The sequence below is a fragment of the Carassius auratus genome, unplaced genomic scaffold (genome assembly GCF_003368295.1).
Source record: "Carassius auratus strain Wakin unplaced genomic scaffold, ASM336829v1 scaf_tig00009404, whole genome shotgun sequence".
Taxonomy (NCBI): Eukaryota; Metazoa; Chordata; class Actinopteri; order Cypriniformes; family Cyprinidae; genus Carassius; species Carassius auratus.
Window position 1 is genome coordinate 27,517 of NW_020524029.1, and position 21,671 is coordinate 49,187.

At 37.2% G+C, this 21,671-nt stretch overlaps 1 protein-coding gene and 1 long non-coding RNA gene across 2 annotated transcripts; both read left to right on the forward strand.

Annotated features, from left to right (window-relative positions):
* Positions 1 to 2,260: 2,260 nt before the first annotated feature.
* LOC113072540 (uncharacterized) lies at positions 2,261 to 3,408 on the forward strand. The gene is made up of 4 exons (XR_003280309.1): positions 2,261 to 2,349; positions 2,462 to 2,488; positions 2,991 to 3,013; positions 3,114 to 3,408. It is a non-coding gene; the product is annotated as an uncharacterized LOC113072540 (long non-coding RNA).
* Positions 3,409 to 5,788: 2,380 nt separating this feature from the next.
* Positions 5,789 to 21,615, forward strand: LOC113072541 (extended synaptotagmin-1-like). Its single transcript, XM_026245534.1, has 31 exons — positions 5,789 to 6,161; positions 7,439 to 7,480; positions 8,563 to 8,697; positions 8,861 to 8,934; positions 9,341 to 9,413; positions 9,495 to 9,584; positions 9,677 to 9,732; positions 13,350 to 13,470; positions 14,353 to 14,529; positions 14,954 to 15,036; positions 16,135 to 16,183; positions 16,400 to 16,489; positions 16,579 to 16,680; positions 16,786 to 16,857; positions 16,962 to 17,048; positions 17,211 to 17,360; positions 17,429 to 17,578; positions 17,660 to 17,821; positions 18,015 to 18,097; positions 18,963 to 19,011; positions 19,111 to 19,200; positions 19,290 to 19,385; positions 19,510 to 19,581; positions 19,666 to 19,752; positions 19,875 to 20,021; positions 20,178 to 20,293; positions 20,403 to 20,501; positions 20,924 to 21,055; positions 21,131 to 21,236; positions 21,323 to 21,372; positions 21,458 to 21,615. Exons 1-31 carry the CDS (start codon positions 5,820 to 5,822, stop codon positions 21,483 to 21,485), a joined length of 3,210 nt encoding a protein of 1,069 aa, XP_026101319.1. The 5' UTR covers positions 5,789 to 5,819; the 3' UTR covers positions 21,486 to 21,615.
* Positions 21,616 to 21,671: the final 56 nt, after the last annotated feature.

The following is a 21,671-nucleotide window of genomic DNA, read 5'->3' on the forward strand; positions in this document are numbered from 1 at the left end:
TTTTACAGAATTTTTTGTTAAATACAAATAAGCTTAAAATATCTTTACTGGAAAGGGTTTAAACAATATTTTTCATACCTGTTCAATAAACAGTTATATGCATTTGCACCTGTGGAACAGTTCTTAAGACGCTTCCAGTTTACAGGCAGCAGGCAATTAATGGTCACAGTTATACAAACTTGGTAAATTAAAGAAACCTTTCTACTGACTGAAAACACGACAGATGGCCAGGGTTCCTGCTCACCTGCTGCAGGGAGGCACGAGGACTGCAGATGTGAACGGAGCAGTTCATGAGGATGAGGAGCAGCTGGAGTTACAAGATTCAGGGATTCCATTTCTGTTCACCAAATTCCTGTGAAATATACATTTACTGAGTTTACACACAATTCAATTTTCAATTCAGTTTATTTGCCAGATTCATGTCCAAAAGCCACACAAGATAGGACAGATCAAAACAAACAAACAGTAAGAAAAAAGCAAATACAATAATTAAAATACATACAGACATTTCAGCCAATGCACTCTCAGTCTGGATGTGTACCTGTAGCAACTCACTAAGGGATTTGAGAGTGCCAACATGATACTGTTAGTAGACTCATCCAGACGTTGCATAAATCTAAACATCAAATTTCTTAAAAGTGCTTTCAGTTTGGTTACTCCTACAGATACAAACAACTGACTAGCACTCCCTCCTCTGGGAACCTTGAGTAAAATTCTCATTGCATCATTGTAGGCAACCTGTAACTTCTGCATGCTAGATTTTTTGTAAGAAGACCTGGGCTGTATAGAGTGGTGTACAATAAGCTTTGAACAGAGCCACTTTAACTCGAGTAGAACAGTAACTAAACTTACGTGCTATGGTGTTTGCCTGTGCATATAACTTATAACACTGTCTGCATATGTCATCATCATCATTCATATCATCTGCAATACAATGACCAAGGTATTTAATCTTTTTGCAGACCTCAAGAAAATTATTGGCTAGCGTGAACACAGGAAATTTAAGCAATTTTTTTAAGTTTCGTTCTGCATATTAAAACAGAACTTTTGCTGGAATTTTATTTTATATCAAATTCCACCCTATAATCAGAGCATATATTAAGAAGCTCCTGCTGCCCAGCACTACTCAGACTAAAAGTAACAAGGTCATCTGCATACATAAGATGATTCACCAGCATGCCACCAATCATACAGCCAGTGTTGCAACCATTAAGTCTCCTTGGCAGTTCATCCATATATAAATTAAATAAGAAAGGGGACAAGATTCCTTAGGAGGATTCTTTCCATTACCTTGGATAAAATACTAGCCAATGCTAATTATCCAGGCAGCCAACTTTTCCAGCTTTGTCCTTAATAACTGGGAAATGCAGAATAGATAACATTGAATATGGAAGTATGCCATGGATCAACAAACCAGTAAAGTTGATTGCTAAAAGGGAAGCAAGCCTAAGACTGGCATTTTTCAGATGCTCTGCAGTTATTGAATCCATACCACATGCTTTATTGTTAGGTAATTTCCATATGGCACCAAATACCTCATGTGTCAGAATAATTATTGATTCATTACTGATAGCAGAGTCCTCCACATGTGGATCATGTTTTAAACAATTAAAGAGGGAGCTATAGTCCTGTCTCCATATTTCAACAACATTATCTTCTCCGGAGACTCCTTCAACAGTACAAGGAAGGGAAGATTTACAGTTATTGAGGGACCTCACCTCCTTCCAAAAGTCAGTAATATTGTTGCTCATCATTTTACTAGCCATAGAGTCAGCCCTCATGGCTTGCTCATTTCTAGATATAAAACGAACAGATACTTATATCTGTTAATTAACATTGAAGATTGATTAATTATAACCTGATATATGACTAATAATAGTATATATTACTAATAGGCTTATATTACAAAATAATTTACAATTATATTTTAATTTAATTGTACTTTTTATTTCAGACATTCTCTTATAACACTGCTTGTGCGTCACAATTTATGTGCAAAAAAAGCCAAGTACACTGTGAACACTAAGAAATTTTCACTGCTGTATAAATTTGATGAAAATAAAAAATTATCGACAGAGGTTTTTTTTTTTTTTTTTTTAATTAAAGATTCATAAATCAAACATATAACAAGGCATATTGTAATCATATTCAGTCAAACTTACAACATGAATTGAACATGGAGTACAACGTTGATGCATTTTCCAAAAAAAATAAAAAAAAATAATAATTATCGACAGATGTAGCGCACGTTTCTTTTTATAGGCGCTGGAAAATGACGCAGGCGAGGCGTATAAAAGAGGCCGTCTCCCGTATGACGTTCTCTTGGAGTCGTTGCTATCGCTTGTCGAGGTGAGGAACTAGCTCTTGCTGATGTTGTGTTAACCTCTCATACAATCCATAGTAATCTAAGACATTCACGCACCATCCATCTACATCTCTAACTGTATTTGTTTATTTACAGAACCATCTTCTCATCATGAGAGCGAAGGTAAGTACTTTTTTAATCTATACATGATAAATAGATTATCGCTGTCTGGCTAGTCTTGATAGCATGTTGGTGGCTAATGCAGTATTTATTATACTAACTTAGTAGTTTGTTGGGATTTGGCTGAATATTTTAAGTTTACTTTTACTATTTAACTATGTCAAGTAAAATACCTAAGGCTCTATATTTTTATTTTCTTATTTGGTAGTGTTATGTAACGTTACTCGAGGCCTACTGTGCTAGCTCGCTAACGCACTTTGTCGCAGGGAATATTGTAACCACGCTTGCAGTTGCTGCGAGTTAAACCATTATCATGATTGACTTAAATACACTAACCCTTTTGTAATATACAATGTAAAATGTTTATTGCCTATTGGTTTCTTAAAACTATTTCGTCTGAAGGACCATGTTGTGCAGTGGCGCTAGCTGCTAATACACGTGTAGTTTTGAATTACTATGTTTAAACCGTATCTAATTCCCCTTTATTAATGGTTTACTTCTGCAGTGGCGAAAGAAGCGTATGCGCAGGTACGTTTGTAAACCTAGGAGTTACATATTTCATTATTTTGTATTGCAATGGACGTGAAGTGACTGAATCCATGTGATTTTTTATTTTTTATTTTTTAAGGCTGAAGCGTAAAAGGAGAAAGATGAGGCAGAGGTCAAAGTAAACTGGACCCTTTTTGCTGAAGCTGAGAGTGCTCTTCCACTTCAATTTTCTCTGCAAGAGTCCGCTGGAAGCCCAACTGAAGCTCCACACATCCACCATCTGAGGTCTGCTTCTGAATGAGGATTTGGTTTTCCATCACCTGGTTCTGCAGAAGCATCCTGGTCTTGAGGACCATGTGAACTGTTTTGGACATTCCTTAGACCTGTCAGCTCAGCAAGTTTAATGTCTTTAATAAATCTTTTTGGTTTAAATACTTTTGCCTGACTTGTTCTTTTGTATTGTGTAACTGGGTTCTATTTATTATCAACGAGTAATATCAAAGCAAGGTATTTTCAGGAGCAATCATGTTGACCTGCACAATATCTGTAGTGACCTGCACCACTCCTGCCAGCAACAAGACTCAAACCTGTGACCTTTGGGTTACAAGTCCAACTCTTAACCATAAGGCCACAGCTGCCCAGGGCTAGAGGGCTTTTATTGCCATTGCTACTGTTGTATATTTGTGCATGCTGCTCTTTCCCATTCAAAGTTAATCTTGGAAAGATTGTGGCGTTTGGATTTTAGAGCATCTTATTTTAGTCTTAACATTTAGCTTTTAAGTCTTGTTACTTCTACATAGGGACATTTTATAATATGCCATAAAACGAGGCTTGGCAAGAATCATACTTACCTGCCATGTCTTCAGTGTGTGCATGATCTGAGAAAACGCCCAGTAAATATAGAAGTGTAGTCAAGTTCCAAACTTGCAGAAACTAGTAACCATGGACAGCAGCTATTAACACTTTAAAATCAGGTTTTTTTTAACTTGCATACAAGATCTTCTGGGAAAAAATGGTGAAAATACTGAATTGATTCTAAACTTTATTGGTTGCATAAACTGCCTAGACTAGTCTTGGAAAAGAGCCATCTAAGTTTTCTTCTATATCAGCTCAAATTTAATCAGAAAAGTGAGACTTATCTTTTGGCTAATTGCTAGTTGGTCAAGCTGGTTCTTAAGGCAGGGTTTATGTTTATGCAACTGGCCCTGAATCTGAGCAGCAACTTGACCTCAGATGAGCAGGTTGCCTTCAGTGGTCTGGCAGCAGTGCAGGTTTTTCCGTAATTTAGTCAGAGTTAATGGACAAATGTTTATTTGCAATAGCTTACCCCTCATTAAACAAAATGCTTTTTCTGCACCATTAGTTTTTTGCGTGTAAGTACACCGCACTCGTTGGCACAAGACGGTATCAGGGCTATCAAGTTTTGAAGACAGACAAGAGTCGAACCCCCAACCCCCAGAAGAAAATATTTGAAACATGACACTGACAATTAAACAAAATACAAAGTGTTTATTCAATTTCCAATTATAAAACTTGATAAAAATTTATAAAAAGACAGATGCAACGATTAATGCATCCATGGCCAGGATTATATAATTATAAAATATGACATGATTTTAAAAGTGACCTATAACATCGACTATGCAATACACTTTAATTAATTTAGTGCTAATAAAATTATTAAGCCTATTGGAGAGAGATATATTTATAAGGTGACAATATGTCGGTCATCGTGTGATAACGAAAATATGACTAGGCCTAGACTAAGGTTACTTGTTCTGAGCAGATGTTGTCAGTGAACAGGCTGTAAAACTGTTGGCTAAGTAACAGATACTCATGAAAAACTGATGCTAATTATCTGGGAAACATTCTCTGACAGCAGTCAAGTTGTCATTGTTTGTGTCAAACAAGTTGTGAATTTGTTGTAACAGGAGATCATTACTTTGTGCTCAAAGTGATGCTCGGAGCTCCAGTGGTTTCCTCTGTGGGTGAACGAGGAAGATGGTGAACAATTCCAGGATTCCAATTCCGCTTTTTTTTTCATTGGTTGTTGCGTTAAATCTTACTCAGATACAATAGTGCTATTTTCTGATTGGCTATTGTGTAGCCTATTTCTTTTTTTTTGATTGGCTGATAAGTGGCAGGCTCGATTAAGAACTCCAGGGGAGACGCGCTTTATTCCTGCCGGTTTCCATAGTGAGAGCGGCGCGACCAGATAACTTTTGGGCGCTGCGGGATATTAAATATATTATAAATAGTTTTTCTGCGTGAGAAATACAATGTGTGGCGGGAGTGCGTGACAAAAGACCGAAATGAGTGACTGTCACGCTCAATGCGTGACACTTGAGAGCCCTGCGTATGTAAACAACCATTAAATGTATGCTGGAAGCTTTTTTATATAAATATAATATTATTTTTTTTATGTACAGCATTTAAAAAAAATAAATCAAATCCGTTTTCATGCCTTCAGCCTTTTATGTTGGTCACAGCATAACAACGGTTTCTTAAGTGATTGCTGAATGATGGATGCGTTCTTCTAAAAGACCATAACGATATGAATGATCCCAACCAGACACTAAGGTTATCGGTTTGGGATTAAGAAGAATCTACGTTAGCAGGACTGAAGCGTTCAAAACACGCCCCTACACGCCCATCTTACAAACAAAATCTACAACTTTCCGCTGCAAAGGAGCGGACGTCGTTGCTGTGTTTGGTAGAGTGAACGAATAATGAGTCATTTTTTTGTTCTTATTTAAATATACGTGTAGAGCACCTGTTCGTTTTGAGCGGTATAGAGTGGATTTGTAGTGTCTCGGTTGAAATCGCTCACAGAAGAAAGGATCTGATGCAGAAAGAGCCAATGTCATTTGATGATGCGGATCTGAGGGCGGCTGTCTCTCCGGAGGCTGAGGACTCTCCTCCGCCGCGGAGCTCCGCTGGAAAACACGCCGTCACAGTTCTCTGGTCTTTTGGAAAGTACCTCGGCGCCTTACTGCCGGTCTACCTGGCTGGATATTTCGGATTCAGTATCAGTGTAGTTCTGCTTGGTCTCGTGGTTTATATTGGATGGAAACACAGTCGCGATGAAAAACAAGCTCGACTGCAAAGCGCGATGTATTTTGTGGAGAATGAGCAGGTTGTCACCGCTACACGGGTATTTGGCAGTAGACGGGAATTCCCGGCATGGGTAAGGGACTTTACACCATAAATGGATGGCATCATTCAGATTTTTCAGCAGTTCAGCACCACCACAGACATTCAACACCTGAAATCTTGAAAGAGACATTCAGGATTTATTAGCGATTTTCGCTTTTGTCATTTTTGTCTAAGAGTAAGAAGTCTAGTGAAAATATATAGTGCATTACACAAACTAAAGAATATTAATTACGTTGTACCACGTATACTAGTCACCATTCCATTAACAAGTAAATATTTAAAATGTAACTTGTTACCAGTTGCATTTACCATTGCATGTTATGGAGATCTGTAGTCCAGATAATCAATTCACTTCTGACTGCTGACTAATGTGCATTAATAACTAGTAGTCACTACTATGCCAATAACAAGAAAATATTCCATTTGTCACTGGTATCAAATTGCATTTACCATAGTAATTTCTGGGGTCTGTGGTTCAGTTAACAATTTTTCACTCCTGATTACTGACCAGTATGCATTTCAAGAAGATTTAAGTTTACTTAAATGTAATCATTTGATTAACTTGGTACCCATACCTGCTGCTAGACACTAATCCCAATCAATGTTCTATTGAATTTTATGGGGACTTCTTTTAGTTCATATATCAAACTATTCAATTCTATGTAGTATTTCAGTTTTACTAGTAACTGAATTTCAATACTTGGTTAGTTGGTTATATTCAGATAGTTGCTGGTACCATATCAGTTTTCATCGCAATAGTTGAGTACCTGTTTATTAATATGTAGTTCAGCAGTTGTAACTAGTGGGATATGTGTGATTCACTCCTGTAATTATCATTGATTTTACATAGAAAAGGTTTCTTTTTTTCTTCTTTTTTGCTAAAAGGGAACTCATAGTTTTGTTGCTATATTTATAATTATATTGCAACATTATCTTTAGTCAGAATGCATGATCATGCCCCTGTATTGCAACATCATCAAAAAGAGAGCTTCTTTCAGCCACCTCCGCCAATCAAAGTTTACAAGTTTTTATACGTTATATACATATACATGTGTTTTCTTAAACATTTACAAGTATTCTTGTACAAGAATGATGGTATTTTCAAGAATTGTCAGACCTGTATATTCCTGCAGCTGCACAGCGGATCTCTTCCCTGGAAAACGCTGCTGTCTTGCTAACAACAACTTATGACATTCACAGTATTTACTTGGCGTACAAAATAAGAGGTCTCCTTGCAAACTGCATGAAAAACCGATGTGTTATGTATGTTGACATCGGACATCAAAGTGTACTCTTGTTTTTCCACAGGTGAACTTTCCTGACGTGGAAAAGGTTGAGTGGATGAACCAGGTATTAAACTTTTTATTCAAATACATAAAGGCACTCGTGACCACAGCCACCGTTCTCATTGTTTCTGTTTCGTGTTCCTGAGTGCACAGCTTTTATGTTTTCAAATTCAGTCCCTGAAGATATATTGTTGAATGTTATTGCGAGTGCTCCAGTCTTTGCATAATGTTTAATAAATTAGTGGTGTTTCTGTTGCCACTGGAGTAGCAGACCTTTTTTTGGGATAAAGGACCCACAGACTACTTTGAGAAACCTTGTTAAAAACCGAAAAATAAATTACAAAACTTTTGCAGACTTTTGTGGCTAGTTTGGCAAAAAGCCACACAAACATTGAGAGCTTATCAGGAAGAAAATCTTCAGACTCATGGCCACATGATCTTCCGGATTCTTTCATCATTTCTAGCTTTAGAGCACAAATATCTAACTGACTTGGAGATTTTATTAGTCTATTCACATATAAGAGCTTCTCAGAGTACCAGGCCAGACATTTAACAGACTGTTCTTGAGTTTTCTTGCACTCTAGACTTGTTGTTAACATTCAGGCTTCAAAGGTTTGTCTTTTGAGTGCTTTTGAGTTTAGACAGTGAGAACAGGAAGGGTGGATTGTGGGATGTGTTTTCAAAGCTCAGTACACGTTACTTGAACTGATGACATTTGCAAACACATTGTAAGCAAATTTGTTATGATGCTGGTTTTGTAACTGTACTTAATCATGTTTTTGGTGTGAAACTAAAAAGCACGGATTTAAGTGGTTGCACAGAAAATCAATCAGTATTTGTATTACTGCTCAATCTAAAAAGGATTTTATTAAGATATTTCTATGAGGTTATTGAGTAAAGCAGAAGAAAAAAGTGCTTCTTAGGGCTTTCCTACCCAGTCCTTGTGGTTTCCGTCTGAGGTTTGACTGACAAATTGGACTCATTTTGCATGCTTTCATTTCAAAACATAACGCTCTAATGTTTGTGGATCTCAAAGAGTTCTTTTTAACAAATTAAATATAATATATGCTATGAAGCAATAATCTCTTCATTGACTTGATTTCGTTTCTACCATTTCTTATTGTTTATATCCGTCCCGGCTCATAGATATTGCAGCATGCCTGGCCATTTATTGGACAATGTCTAGAGAAGCTGATGGTGGAGACTGTTGCCCCTTTGATCCGAGCCACCAGCACTTATCTGCAAACGCTCAGCTTCACCAAAGTTGACTTGGGCAACAGGGTATACAAATCAATTTTTTGATAAAAGACTGCGTTATTTGCTTGTGTTTCTCATATTTAAATGTGATTCTCAATTTCTGCTTATCAGAGCTATTTCTTGAAAATGCAGGCCACTGAATAAGAAGTTTGAAGAAACCTTTATACTTTATTTTATTTTTTAATAGGCTTTGAGGGTAGTTGGGGTGAAGGCCTACACTGAGTTTGATAAGCGTCAGGTGATACTGGATCTTTATATCAGGTAGTTATTGATCTCTTTCTGGCAAACATCCTTGCAGTTGTGTTTGTATCTTTTTTATAACATATTTTCTATAGTATTTTTAATTATATTTCTAAAAACATAATTTATATTAAATTATATTAGAGTTTTATTTATATTTATATATATATATTTAAATATAATTTGTTGTCTGTGTGATCTAAAAGTTTTTTTTTTTTTTAAAGTGCATCATCCAAGTATTAAAAGAGTACACAATACTCACACTGATAATACTATAAAAAAGAATAAAAGAGTGCATAAGTACTCAAATTGGGACACACCTTATGTCTTAATTCTGTTACTTGGGGATTGCAAGACATTTAAGACAAAAAAAAAAGTTGAGAATCCCTAGCAGCCATATTTTCAAAACCTTTGGGCTGTGTTGCAGTTATGATGGAGATCTGGAGATTAACGTTGAAGTGAAAAGGTACTTCTGTAAAGCTGGAGTGAAAGGCATTCAGGTAAGGAGGAGGACAACATGACACATTAAATATAATGGACAAAAGACTCATTGACTGAAATCAGTATCCCTCCCTCTATAGTTCCATGGAAGATTGAGGGTGATCTTGGAACCTCTAATTGGAGATGTTCCTCTCATTGGAGCCATCACCATGTTCTTCATTCGCAGACCTGTTAGTACGCCATTTTCCATCTTAATTACTGTAACCCATCATGTTATCTCACTCTTTTATACAATCTTTGTTTCTACTTCCCTCCACCATAGAAACTTGACATCAACTGGACAGGCTTGACCAATTTACTAGACATACCTTGTTTGAAGTGAGTGCATTAGTTTTGTATCATTGTTCTATTTTGGTTTTATGATTCAGATATACCTAGAGATGGGAATTGATAAGAATTTAAAGATTCAGATTCCATTATCGATATTGCTTATCGATCCGATTCCTTATCGATTCTCTTATCAATTCTCATTTGGTGAGGGAATAAGTACAAATTTGTAAAACTGAACTATACTGACATAAAAACATGCAAATTTTGGTCATGCATTTGTTATTTTCATTTGAAAATACATGATGCTGGACAATATACAGCAAATACAGAAAATTAACCAACCGAAATGCAGTGGCCTCTACTGTGGCAAACGGGTGCAAAACCTTTACCACAAACTTAGTCACTGCTCAGTGACATTCGTTTATCCTCGCCTCTGTCATTTTATTCTTTCCTGCCTCTAAACGGAGTAGCTAGAGGTGCACGAGAGATACTTACTGCAGCCTCCAAGCCAGCAAGACTCTGTCCATTATTATCATCGTCTAAATTTGATGGACAATAAAAATGGAGATTATCCGTATAGTAAAAGTTTACACAATGAAATGGCGCTCACAAGTTGCCTGGAGACACGTTAGCTTTGGCATTAATAACAGATGGCGTTCCATTAGCTCTGCTGCTGCTTGACTCACTTGTTTTGTCGCTAAGTAGTAGTGTATCAAAGTCCTGCATCAAGACAGTCCTGCAAATGAATTGCATGCTGTGTGGCCAAATGTTTCTGCATATTGGAGGTAGTTCCCCCCTGCAAGTGACCATATTGTCATCTTTTCATGTGAAAAATATTCAAACTATAGATCGCTTCTCTTGCCATGTTTGCTGCATTTTTAACCAAAACAATGCAGGGCGTGTGTGACCTCTTGAAACATTCACAATGAGTGGAACCGATAAGCGGAATTGTTAAGCAGGCAAACGGTTCCAAGGAATTGATTCGCTGGGCACTGGTTCTGAAGAAGAACTGGTTCTCGGTTCCCATCCCTAGATATACCACAACTCCACTGGATTTGTTTATACAGGTGCATCTCATGGAAAAGTTCCTTAATTTCAGTAATTCAACTCAAATTGTGAAACTCATGTAATCATGAGGAAGACTGCTGTTCTGACAATCATTGACACCCTCCACAAGGAGGGTTTTATTGCCAAAAACATTTATTGCCAGAGAAGCTGAAAAGTGTGCACAACCAACCGAGAGATCCGTAACCTTAATGAAGATTGTCAGGAAAAATGTATTCAAGTATTTGAGTGAATTTCACAAGGAATGGACTGAGGATGGGGTCAAGGTATCAAGAGCCCCCACACACAGAAGTGTCAAGGAATTTGCTGAACCACAGACAACGTCAGAGGCGTCTTACTTGGGCTAAGGAGAAGAGGAACTGGACTGTTGCCCAGTGGTCCAAAGTCCTCTTTTCAGATGAAAGCAAGTTTTGTATTTCATTTGGAAACCAGGGTCCTAGAGTCTGGAGGAAGGGTGGAGAAGCTCATAGCCATTCAAGTTGCTTGAAGTCCAGTGTTAAGTTTCCACAGTCTGTGATGATTTGGGGTGCAATGTCATCTGCTGGTGTTGGTCCATTGTGTTTTTTGAAAACCAAAGTCACTGCACCCGTTTACCAAGAAATCTTGGAGCATTGCATGCTTTCTTGTGCTGACCAGCTTTTTGAAGATGCTGATTTCATTTTCCAGCAGGATTTGGCATCTGCCCACAGTGCAAAAGCACAAAAAGTTGGTTAAATGACCATGGTGTTGTGCTTGACTGACCAGCAAACTCTCCAAACTTGAACCTCTATGGGGTATTGTCAAGAGGAAAATAAGAAACAAGAGACCAAAAAATGCAGATGAACTGAAGGCCACTGTCAAATAAACCTGGGCTTCCATACAACCTCAGAAGTGCCACAAACTGATCTCATCCATGCCACTCCAAATTGAGGCAGTAATTAAAGCAAAAGGAGCCCCTACCAAGTATTGAGTACATGTACAGTAAATGAACACTTTCCAGAAGTCATTTTTTTATTGGTTTTATGAAGTATTTTAATTTAAAGTTTTCTTAAATGTGAGACAAAATCATCACAATTAAAAGAACCAAAGATTTAAACTACTTCAGCCTGTGTGCACTGAATTTATTTAAAGTCCAACTGAAATCAAAATTGACCATATTTATTTGTTTGCCTAAATTGATTGTTTTGTGGTGAAAATTCATCCATGCAAGTCAATCCTCACACAAAAGCTTTTGGCTTCGTAATCTTTAATCAAATTTTTACATTTCGAGGAAGGAGGGATAACTCTTGAGACGTGCTATCACCAATCAGGTGCTAGTTGGAAAATAAAGCCACGCCCACTATTCTTCCTCATTCCGTTTCTCTCGGAAATACGTCACAACACTGGAGAAAAGTCGTTTGCAACTTCCGGTTCACGCAGACTTTAAAGGTCCCATGATGTGGATTTTTTTTTAATGTTTCCTGAGGTGTACTTATATTGTTAGTATGATTTATACATTTAAAATTTAGAAATAAAAGGCATTTTTATATCCTGATTTTAGCCTTCTGGCTTTAATGCTCTGTTTGAAGGGGCTATCTGCTGTGAGACTCAGAGTAAACGACAGCGGTTGTGATTGGCTGACATCTTTTCATTCGTAAATTACATGTGGAACCCCTCTCAAATCACCTTTACTACATTTTTTTTGTTTTTTTACTATTACAGCTGTCGAGATTAACGAATCACGGAAGTGTTGATTATAGTGTTGATTACTGAGCATTGAGTAGACAGAGTCTGTTTATCGCGTGAATGCAGTGGTCTCATCATAACAACGCATTTTCTCTCACAAAATGCTTTCACCACAACTAACAGCAAACACAATATCAACATGAATACAGTAAGAGTTTCGTTGTGCAGCATAACAGCGTCATTCATTATAACGGCAGTTTGGGCAAGTGTGCAGATATACTCGCGATGTGTGATTGTTGACCTCTCCGAACAATATAAAGGGAGCATTCTTTGATCGCTCTCTGTAATTAAATCACAATTTAAATAACAGATTTGTTTCATGCTGTGCCACTAAGAGAAACAATGTGAAGTTGATCGTTTAGTCACTGGCTTGATTCTAAGCAGAGAAAGGGGAGGTAACCTTTCCCCTTATGACGACATATGGGGAAGATTCCAGATCGGGCCGTCTGATCTCTCGTTTTCTCAAAGGCAGAGCAGGACACCCATGGCTTGGTTTACATCTATCGAAATTTGTAGCCACTGGGGGACCATAGACAGTTTAGGGGAACTCATATTACTGTTAAAAAAAACTCATAAAGTGAAATGTTCATGTCATGGGACCTTTAAAACATAAGTTTCCCAATTTGACATTCTAATTTATTGAGATGCACCTGTACAATAACTCTCTCTTCTCATGTGCTTCATTTATAATCAGTAGATCACTGTTCTGATTCTTTAAAGACTTCTGAGCTTCCCTCTATTCAAATAAAGCAGGGAAACATGCAGCCATTCATATTTGTCATAGCTTTACTCATAATAATCTCTCAGAAAGCCATGCTTTAAATAGTTTAAATGTATTTTGTTTGTGGCTCTTGTGTCCTGTTTTCTCTGTACAAACCTCTTGCTTTTATTTTCAGTGCCATGTCGGACACTATGATATTGGATGCAATCGCCTCTTTCATGGTTCTCCCTAATCGTCTCACTATTCCTTTGGTGGCCAATCTGCACGTAGCACAGCTTCGTTCCCCTCTCCCACGGGTAACACTTCACTGTGCTTTAATAGAGTGTTTAAATATGTTAACCTTTTTATTTTAACTATTCAAGATCCATCAAATGTACTTTAATTCTCCATAGTTCATCATGCATGCTTGTACAGTGTAGCTGCTTCAAACTGCAAGGGCCTGATGTCATTTACATAATTACATATGCTAATTAAAAGAATAGTTCATCCAAAAATGACAATTTGCTGAAATTTGACTCATCTTCTGGCCATCTAAAATGTCGATTTTGTAAATGGAGATTTTTTCTTCGTGGGAAAAGATCTGGAGAAATCTTGCATCACTTGCTCACCAATGGATCTTCTGCATTGAATGGGTGCCGTCAGAATGAAAGTCCAAACAGCTATTAAAAACATCACAATAATTCACAAGTAATCAACATGACTCCAGTCCATTGTGAAACAAAAAGCTTAATCATTAAGATGATTTTAACTTCAAACTGTTAAAGTGAAATAGTAATCTCATTTGAGAAATATGCACAGATTATCATATTATTAATGTATTTTGGCCAGACGTGACAGTTTTAAGTGTAATTGTCTTAATGATGGATTTGTTTCTTACAAACATGCAGCATTTTGCTTCACAAGACATTCATTGATGGACTGGAGTCATCTGGATTACTTGTGGATTACTGTGATGTTTTTATCAGCTTTTTAGACTCTTATTCTGATGGCACCCATTCACTTCAGAAGAGCCATTGGTGAGCTAGAGATATTATGCTAAATTTTGAGAAAACAAACTCATCTACATCTTGGATGGCCTGAGGCTGAGTAAATGTTCTGCAATTTTTTTTTTGTGGTTACCTATTCCTTTAAGGCACACCTCTTGACCTCTGCTTACACTTGTTTGGGTTTTCCCACAGGGTATAGTGCGTATCCACTTGCTGGAAGCAGAAAATCTTGTTCCCAAGGATTTCCAAATGAAAGGTTTGATATCTGGGACGTCTGACCCATATGCAGTGCTACGGGTGGGCACACAGACCTTCACCTCCCAACATGTCGAAAACAACCTTAATCCTCAGTGGAGGGAGATGTACGAGGTCAGAAAAAGATGTGTATGGGTAACGTGATCAGTGTGGTTGCTGAAATAAGTGTCACATTTCTGAAGAAAGGGAAGCTGTGGTTTTTTAAGCTAACACTTTGTTGATGTTTACTGAGTTGTGACTCTTTTAACTGATTGTAACAGCAAGAAAAACACAGAATGTGGTAGTGTTGTATGTGACTATCATGTGCTGAGATCAGATGAGCATTGAGCAAAAGCACAAGCTCAGAGAAATATCTGTTCACTGCAAGATTATGTATTCCAGATCTTAAAGATGTTTTGAAACATCATTGCTGTTAAATCAGCAATCACTTGACGTTTGTTACATATTTTATATCTGTGCATGTGTGCATTTGTGTGTGACTCTGTATATATGTGTGTGTGTGTGTGTGTGTGTGTGTGTGTGCGTGCATGATTGTTAGGTGATTGTTCATGAAGTACCTGGTCAGGAGCTGGAGCTGGAGGTGTTTGATAAAGATCCTAACCAGGATGACTTTCTTGGAAGGTATTATTTAATTAATAACTTATAATGAATAATTATGTTTACCGTATAAACATAAATATTTTTTAATAGTTTGGCTGGTCCTGCGACTTATAGTCAGGTGGGAATTATTACCGTCCACATCCGCGAGAGGGCGCTCTATATTGCTCAGTGCTCCTTTCCCCTCTAGAGTATTTTTGGACTGATGCGACTTATACTTAGGTGCGACGTATTGTCCGAAAAATAAGGTATATCTAAAAAAAATTAAGCAGCATCCCACTCATGAATAAGAACAGCTAGTGCTTCAGAAAACCATGGATTATCCTTGCCTTTAACTTAATTTTTTTAGATGGTGCATTCCTATTTATGATAGTTGTAAAACCTTCATCAAAATATTTCTAGGCAGACTCAATGTCAGGGATAAGGAAAATCATATCCCAATCCTGAATAGCATTTTCTGCTTAGGTATCGCAGACTGTGGTAATGACTCAATGATCACTAACATCATTAGCATCTCGGAAGCCAGAGAATACTTGTGTGTAACGTAGGTAAAATTAGATCAATTAATGTTGACTTTTTGTAATCTTTCAAGTTAGGTCTAGCAGCTGTCTCAACTAACTGAAAAATTAAGAGTATATCACAAATCACCCAGAAGAACAAGCTCCTTGTAATTCAAAGAGGAAATAGCATCATCATTAGCTGATGGAGGTCTGTAGCAACCAACCACAGTAAATTGTAAGGTATTAGAGACAATACAGTTTAAAGCTAATACTTTATTTTGTTTAACCAATGACTCATAAAGTAACACCTTAACTTCAAAAATATCCTTAACATAAACTGTTACCCCCTCCCATTTTTGGGTCTATCGGCCTTATGAACAATACAACCTCCTTAGGCTTCTCACATTAATATGAATAAAACCATCCTTATCTCGATTTAGAACCAGCAGGAACATTAAAAGCAAAAGCAGTATCATTATAAGGACCAGGATTTGGTAAAACACTCACAGAAATCAATAACATAAGAATTATAAAAATATGAACATTAATATCTTTATTTCTATAATATTATATACGTTTTTTTTTTTTTTGTCTTCCTCTGTCTCTGTGTCACCTTTTTTAGAATGAAGCTGGATTTAGGTATAGTAAAGACAGAAGTCCTTTTGGATGAGGTACATCTTTTTTTTTTTTACATATATATTTATTTTTAGTTAATTTGATAATTTCTTTAATTGATTTCTTACACCAAGAGACCTTACAATTATTGTTCTGTATTATGTCTTTGGAATCAGTGGCAATCATATTTATTTCACCACTCTTTCTGTTTCTCACCGATGCAGTCTGTTTTGTTTAAAATAGTAATTTAAAGCTTTTCGCTCTGGTTTCAGTGGTACACTTTAAGGGATGTGGCATCAGGTCAGGTTCATCTCAAGCTAGAATGGCTGTCTCTGCTGCCCTCTGCAGAGCGCCTTGATGAAGTAAGATCTCACCTGACAGACTATAAAAAATGTTATATTTGTTCATATTCTCCCTTCGCTTCCAGACTTTCCCCTTTTATTAAATGTAGGTGCTGGAGAGGAATAAAAACATAACGGTGTGCGGTAAAACAGCACATCCTCCTTCTGCTGCCATTTTGACTGTTTATCTGGACCGGGCACAAGATCTACCTGTAAGTTTGTATTCTGCAGTTCTGTTGCCCTTCTTTCACTATTTCTTGTTTTGTTGAAAGTGTTTTAAATGTTGATGTTATTTTGTTGGATGTCTTTCTGTTCAGTTCAAGAAAGGCAATAAGGATCCCAGCCCCATGGTGCAGATTTCTGTACAGGAAACCACCAAAGAGAGCAAGGTATGACGTCACTCTTCTTGTTATACATCATGTGTAAAGCGTATGGTATATTCATGCCTTTTGCAGTCACTCGGTCTCATATATTCTCATAATTAATAATCCAGACGGTGTATGGGAATAATAATCCAGTATGGGAGGAAGCCTTTACATTTTTTATACAGGACCCACGCAAACAAGATATCGACATCCAGGTATAATCAATATGATTGTATAATATTAAATCTAGTGTTATTAATTTAAACCTAATTTACTCTTAATTATGTAAATGGAATAATATCCTTTCAAAGTGTTAATTTAATTATATATACATGTAAACAGCCTTTCTTCATTGTGATTGCTTCCATTTGTCCCAGGTGAAGGATGATGACAAGGCTTTGAGTCTGGGCACTTTGTCTATCCCTCTGTCCCGTCTGCTCTCCAGCGCTGAGCTCAGCATGGATCAGTGGTTTCAACTGGAAAAGTCCGGACCGGCCAGCCGTATCTACATCACAGCTATGCTGAGGGTAAGATTGAATGATTTTGGTTATTAAAAAACTTTGAGGACACTTAATTTAGGAGATGTTTGTTTCAGGTGTTGTGGCTGAATGAAGAAGCCATCCTTACAAAACCTGTGTCTCCATTACCCGGGGAAGGAGATAATGAATCAGAAGTGTCTCCAGGGTTGACCCCCACCCCGAAACTTCCCGAGCACACTAGCCCAGATGGCAATTTTGCATCTGAGGTGAGCTTGTTCAGTGGATCTTGATACCCTTTGAAAAAACTGAAGTAAGCAATATCTGTAATTATCACATGTTCAATATAGGGTGTCCTGCGGATTCACCTGGTAGAAGCCCAGAGTCTTGTCGCTGAGGACATGGGGGAGGGAAAGAGTGACCCGTATGTGAAGATCCAAGTGGGGGGACTGGCCTTCAAGAGTAAGGTCATCGAAGAGAACCTCAACCCCGTCTGGAATGAACTGTATGAGGTATGCATGCTAATTGATCTCATGTGAGATGTGGAGGGATGTGGCTTCTTTCTTAAAACAGAAGGATTTCATCTCGTCTTGCTGGTTTTTGCTTTGATAGTCATTGCTTCTTTGCTGCAAACATGTTCAAACATTCCTTTCTGGAAAATAAGTGTCCCAATTTGATTTTAATGTATACCTGGCTTGAATATAGGTGATCTTGACCCAGCTGCCAGGTCAGGAGGTGGAGTTTGACCTTTATGATAAAGACATCGATCAGGATGACTTCCTTGGCAGGTGAAGGGGCAACCTAACTACTTTAAAAAATGTTTTTAAAAGAGGTCTCTCATTTCTCTCCAAGGCTGTGTTTGTTTGATTAAAACTTCATTATAAACAATAATATTGTCCTTTTTTATGATTTAAAATAAGTAAAATGTAATGTACTCCTGCATACTGAATTTTCAGCAGCCATTAATCCAGTCTTTAGTGTCACAGAATCATTCAGAAATCATTCTAATGCTGATTTGGTGCTCAAGAAACATTTCTTCTTATCATCAATGTTGCAAAAAGTGGTGCTGCTTAATATTTTGTGGAAACCATGATACATTTTTAAAGATGATTTTATAATAATGAATAGAAAGTTCAAAAGAGGAACTGTTGCCGCTAACTAATAACACTAACAGGACCTTAAACTGAGCAAGATTCTTTACAAAAAATCCTAACAGTTTCTTTAAAATTTGTGTGACAGAGGCAAGGTTATGAGACTTTATTATTTAAATGGTTAAAAAAAAGCACCTATCAAATGTAATAGTGCCTGTGTGATGTTATTGATCTCATAGCACATAACATATATCCCTTCATTTAATGATTGTCACAATGTTTCTTTTAAAGATACATGTATTTCTATTTTGCTCAGGCCTAATATGTATTTTAATGTTGATGACATAGTGAGTTACACTGTGAAGACAGATGGCCTTAAGGGAAGTGAATGACATAAAAGCCAATTAGACTGTATATATGTGTATGCTAGTGATCTCTAGTTTGTTTCAAAGTGTCAGGTAAGGCTGTGTGTTAAAAAGTTTGTGCATCTAAAGTATCAGTTTCTCATTTCTGTGGATGAATGTCAGTATGGTTCCTGCAGTGATTTATTATCTGGTTGCAGGGTTAAAGTGAGTCTTGAAGATCTCATCAGCGCTCAGTTTACTGATCAGGTGAGGCTCTCAGTGCATGTTTGTTTCTAAATATAACATTCATTAAGATTTTTTTTATATTTTCTATATCTGCCTGTTTATGCCTGTGTCCTGGTGCAGTGGTATACTCTGAATGATGTGAAGTCTGGACGACTTCATCTTGTGTTGGAATGGTTGCCTAAAATTTCAGATCCCACTAGCCTTGAACAGGTAATGTGCTTTTATAATATATACTTTTATTGTTCATGTGAATTCAATAAATATTAACATAGCAACTTTTTTTATGAATTTGCATTCAGATCCTACATTACAACTATCGGCAGTCTTACCTCAATAAAATAGTTCCCTCTGCTGCGCTGCTTTTTGTGTATGTTGAGAGAGCACATGGTCTGCCTGTGAGTTTCTTTTTATTTTCATTCAAATATTTCAATTATTCACTACTTAATTAGGATTGACTTTGCTTCAATGAACTGAAGATATCAGAATCACCCAGCATTGAAAACGTACTGTTGTTTGTAGTTAAAAAAGAGCGGGAAAGAGCCGGAAGCAGGAGCAGAAGTGTCTCTGAAAAACGTATCCCGCCGGACCAAAGTAAGACCCTCACATCCTGGTGCTTTTATGCTGATGTTATTCAAATATCGAAGACTCACAAAAGAATCATGTTTCTCTCACAAGGTGGTCAATCCCTCGACTTCTCCACAGTGGCATGAAGCTTTTCATTTCCTGATTCGTAATCCATCAGAAGACACACTTATAGTCAAAGTGAGAAACTTTTTTACAGTAATTATTTATTTTAAGGTGTGAATGTATGTCAGAGAGACCGTCTTTCCATAAAGTTGTCTGGCCTGGAGTGTGTTTTATGTGAATCTGGTGTGTGTTTGTAGCTCTCTCACAGCTGGGGTCAGGCTCTGGGCTCTCTTGGGCTTCCTGTGAGGGAGCTGCTGGATCAGAAGGATCTGGTGCTGGACCGCTGGTTCAGTCTGGATGAAGCCATGCCTGAAAGTCAGATTCTGCTGAGAGCTGAACTCAAGGTTAGAAGACACACACATATTCAACATGTGCTGAGCAGCAGGACACATTTACATTCAGCCACGATGAAGTGAATCTTATAAAGACAGCCTTGGCAAGCATAAAAGAAAAAATAAATCAAGTTCAAATAAAATAAAAACGTCCTGTCTGTTTAAAAGCTCCTAGACAGCAAGTTGGCTCAAAATGCAGAGGATTCAAGTCCTGTCATCCCCGCTGGAGACGCAGCTGCTGCAGCCAATCCTGAGCTGCGACTCAGAAATGTGTCCGTCCAAGGGTGAGCTCAAGAGGAGCTGTATTTTATTTGCAACAGTATTTTTAGAATCAAACAGTAAGTGACATTGACATACATGTTGGTTTATTTGTGTGGATGGATGTAAATACAGAGGCGAGGATGCCAGTTCAACCATGAAGGCCCAGGTGAAACTCTCTGTTGCCTATTTATCTGAGGAGAACCGATTGGTTATTACCGTCCATGCCTGCAGGTACAAGTTCCCTCACTTGAAATGAAAACCGATCAAATATTTACACCTTAATGCTACATAAATGTGACCAGTAAAAAAACAACTTACTTTATTTTGGTAACCTACCAATTACTGAACATGTCAGTTTCTGCATAATATAATATAATATAATATAATATAATATAATATAATATAATATAATATAATATAATATAATATAATATAATATAATATAATATAATATAATATAATATAATATAATATAATATAATAGCTTGAATCATAAAAATGACTAATATATCTTGTTAAATATAAATACATATATGTTAAATATATGTATAGATAAAACATTAACATTTACTGTATGTATATATAAAATATTCAAAATATATAATTAAATACATAAACATATATTTTCGTCATAATTCTGTATTCTTGCACAGGAACTTGCCGTCCTACTCTAAGGATCCTCCAGATACTTATATCTCATTTATTCTACTTCCGGACAAGAACCGGAGCACCAAAAGAAAGACCAGTGTTAAGAAGAAAAGTCTCAAACCTGAGTTCAATGAGAGGTTAGTAGGAACCTTCATCAAATCACTGATGACACAGAGAGACTAATGTTCAGAATCTTTCACTTGCTTCTACAGATTTGATTTTAACATGTCACTTGAAGAAGCTAAGCAGAAACATCTCGAAATGTCTGTCAAGAACAGCGTTTCCTTCATGAGTCGTGAAAAAGAGCTTCTTGGCAAGGTATTCATCATGTCATCAGTCAGATAACAACACCAGAGACATTTTTACACAGAAATGACTAAATTCGCATTGCCATTCTGTTGCAGCTTCAGATAGACTTGAGTCAGCTGGATCTCAAGACGGGAGTATTACAGTGGTATGTGCTTCACTGCTGTTCACTGTAGAGTACTCGGAGATTACAGAGTGTTTGCTTACGTCTGTTCTTATTTGTATTATTTCAGGTATGACTTGTCACAAGAGACCAACTGACTGGCCTTCCCATGTTGTCCTATTTGCAGTGCTTTAGAGTGGAGGGTGGTTTCAGGGATGGTACTTATCCTGACACTAGCAGGGGTCCTAGAGCAGTGTGTCAGGAACAAGATTGATCATGGAATTGCTGTGCAGCTAGCTTTCGCCCAAAATAGAGCCTGCTTGATTTCCTTATTAAACAAATAA

Bases quoted from the DNA above. Each gene is read 5' to 3' on its own strand.
- LOC113072541 (XM_026245534.1), top strand. From the start codon at position 5,820: ATGCAGAAAGAGCCAATGTCATTTGATGATGCGGATCTGAGGGCGGCT. The intron at 9,414-9,494 runs GTAAGGAGGAGG...CTCCCTCTATAG, and splicing joins CTGGAGTGAAAGGCATTCAG to TTCCATGGAAGATTGAGGGT. The intron at 19,012-19,110 runs GTGAGGCTCTCA...GTCCTGGTGCAG, and splicing joins GCGCTCAGTTTACTGATCAG to TGGTATACTCTGAATGATGT.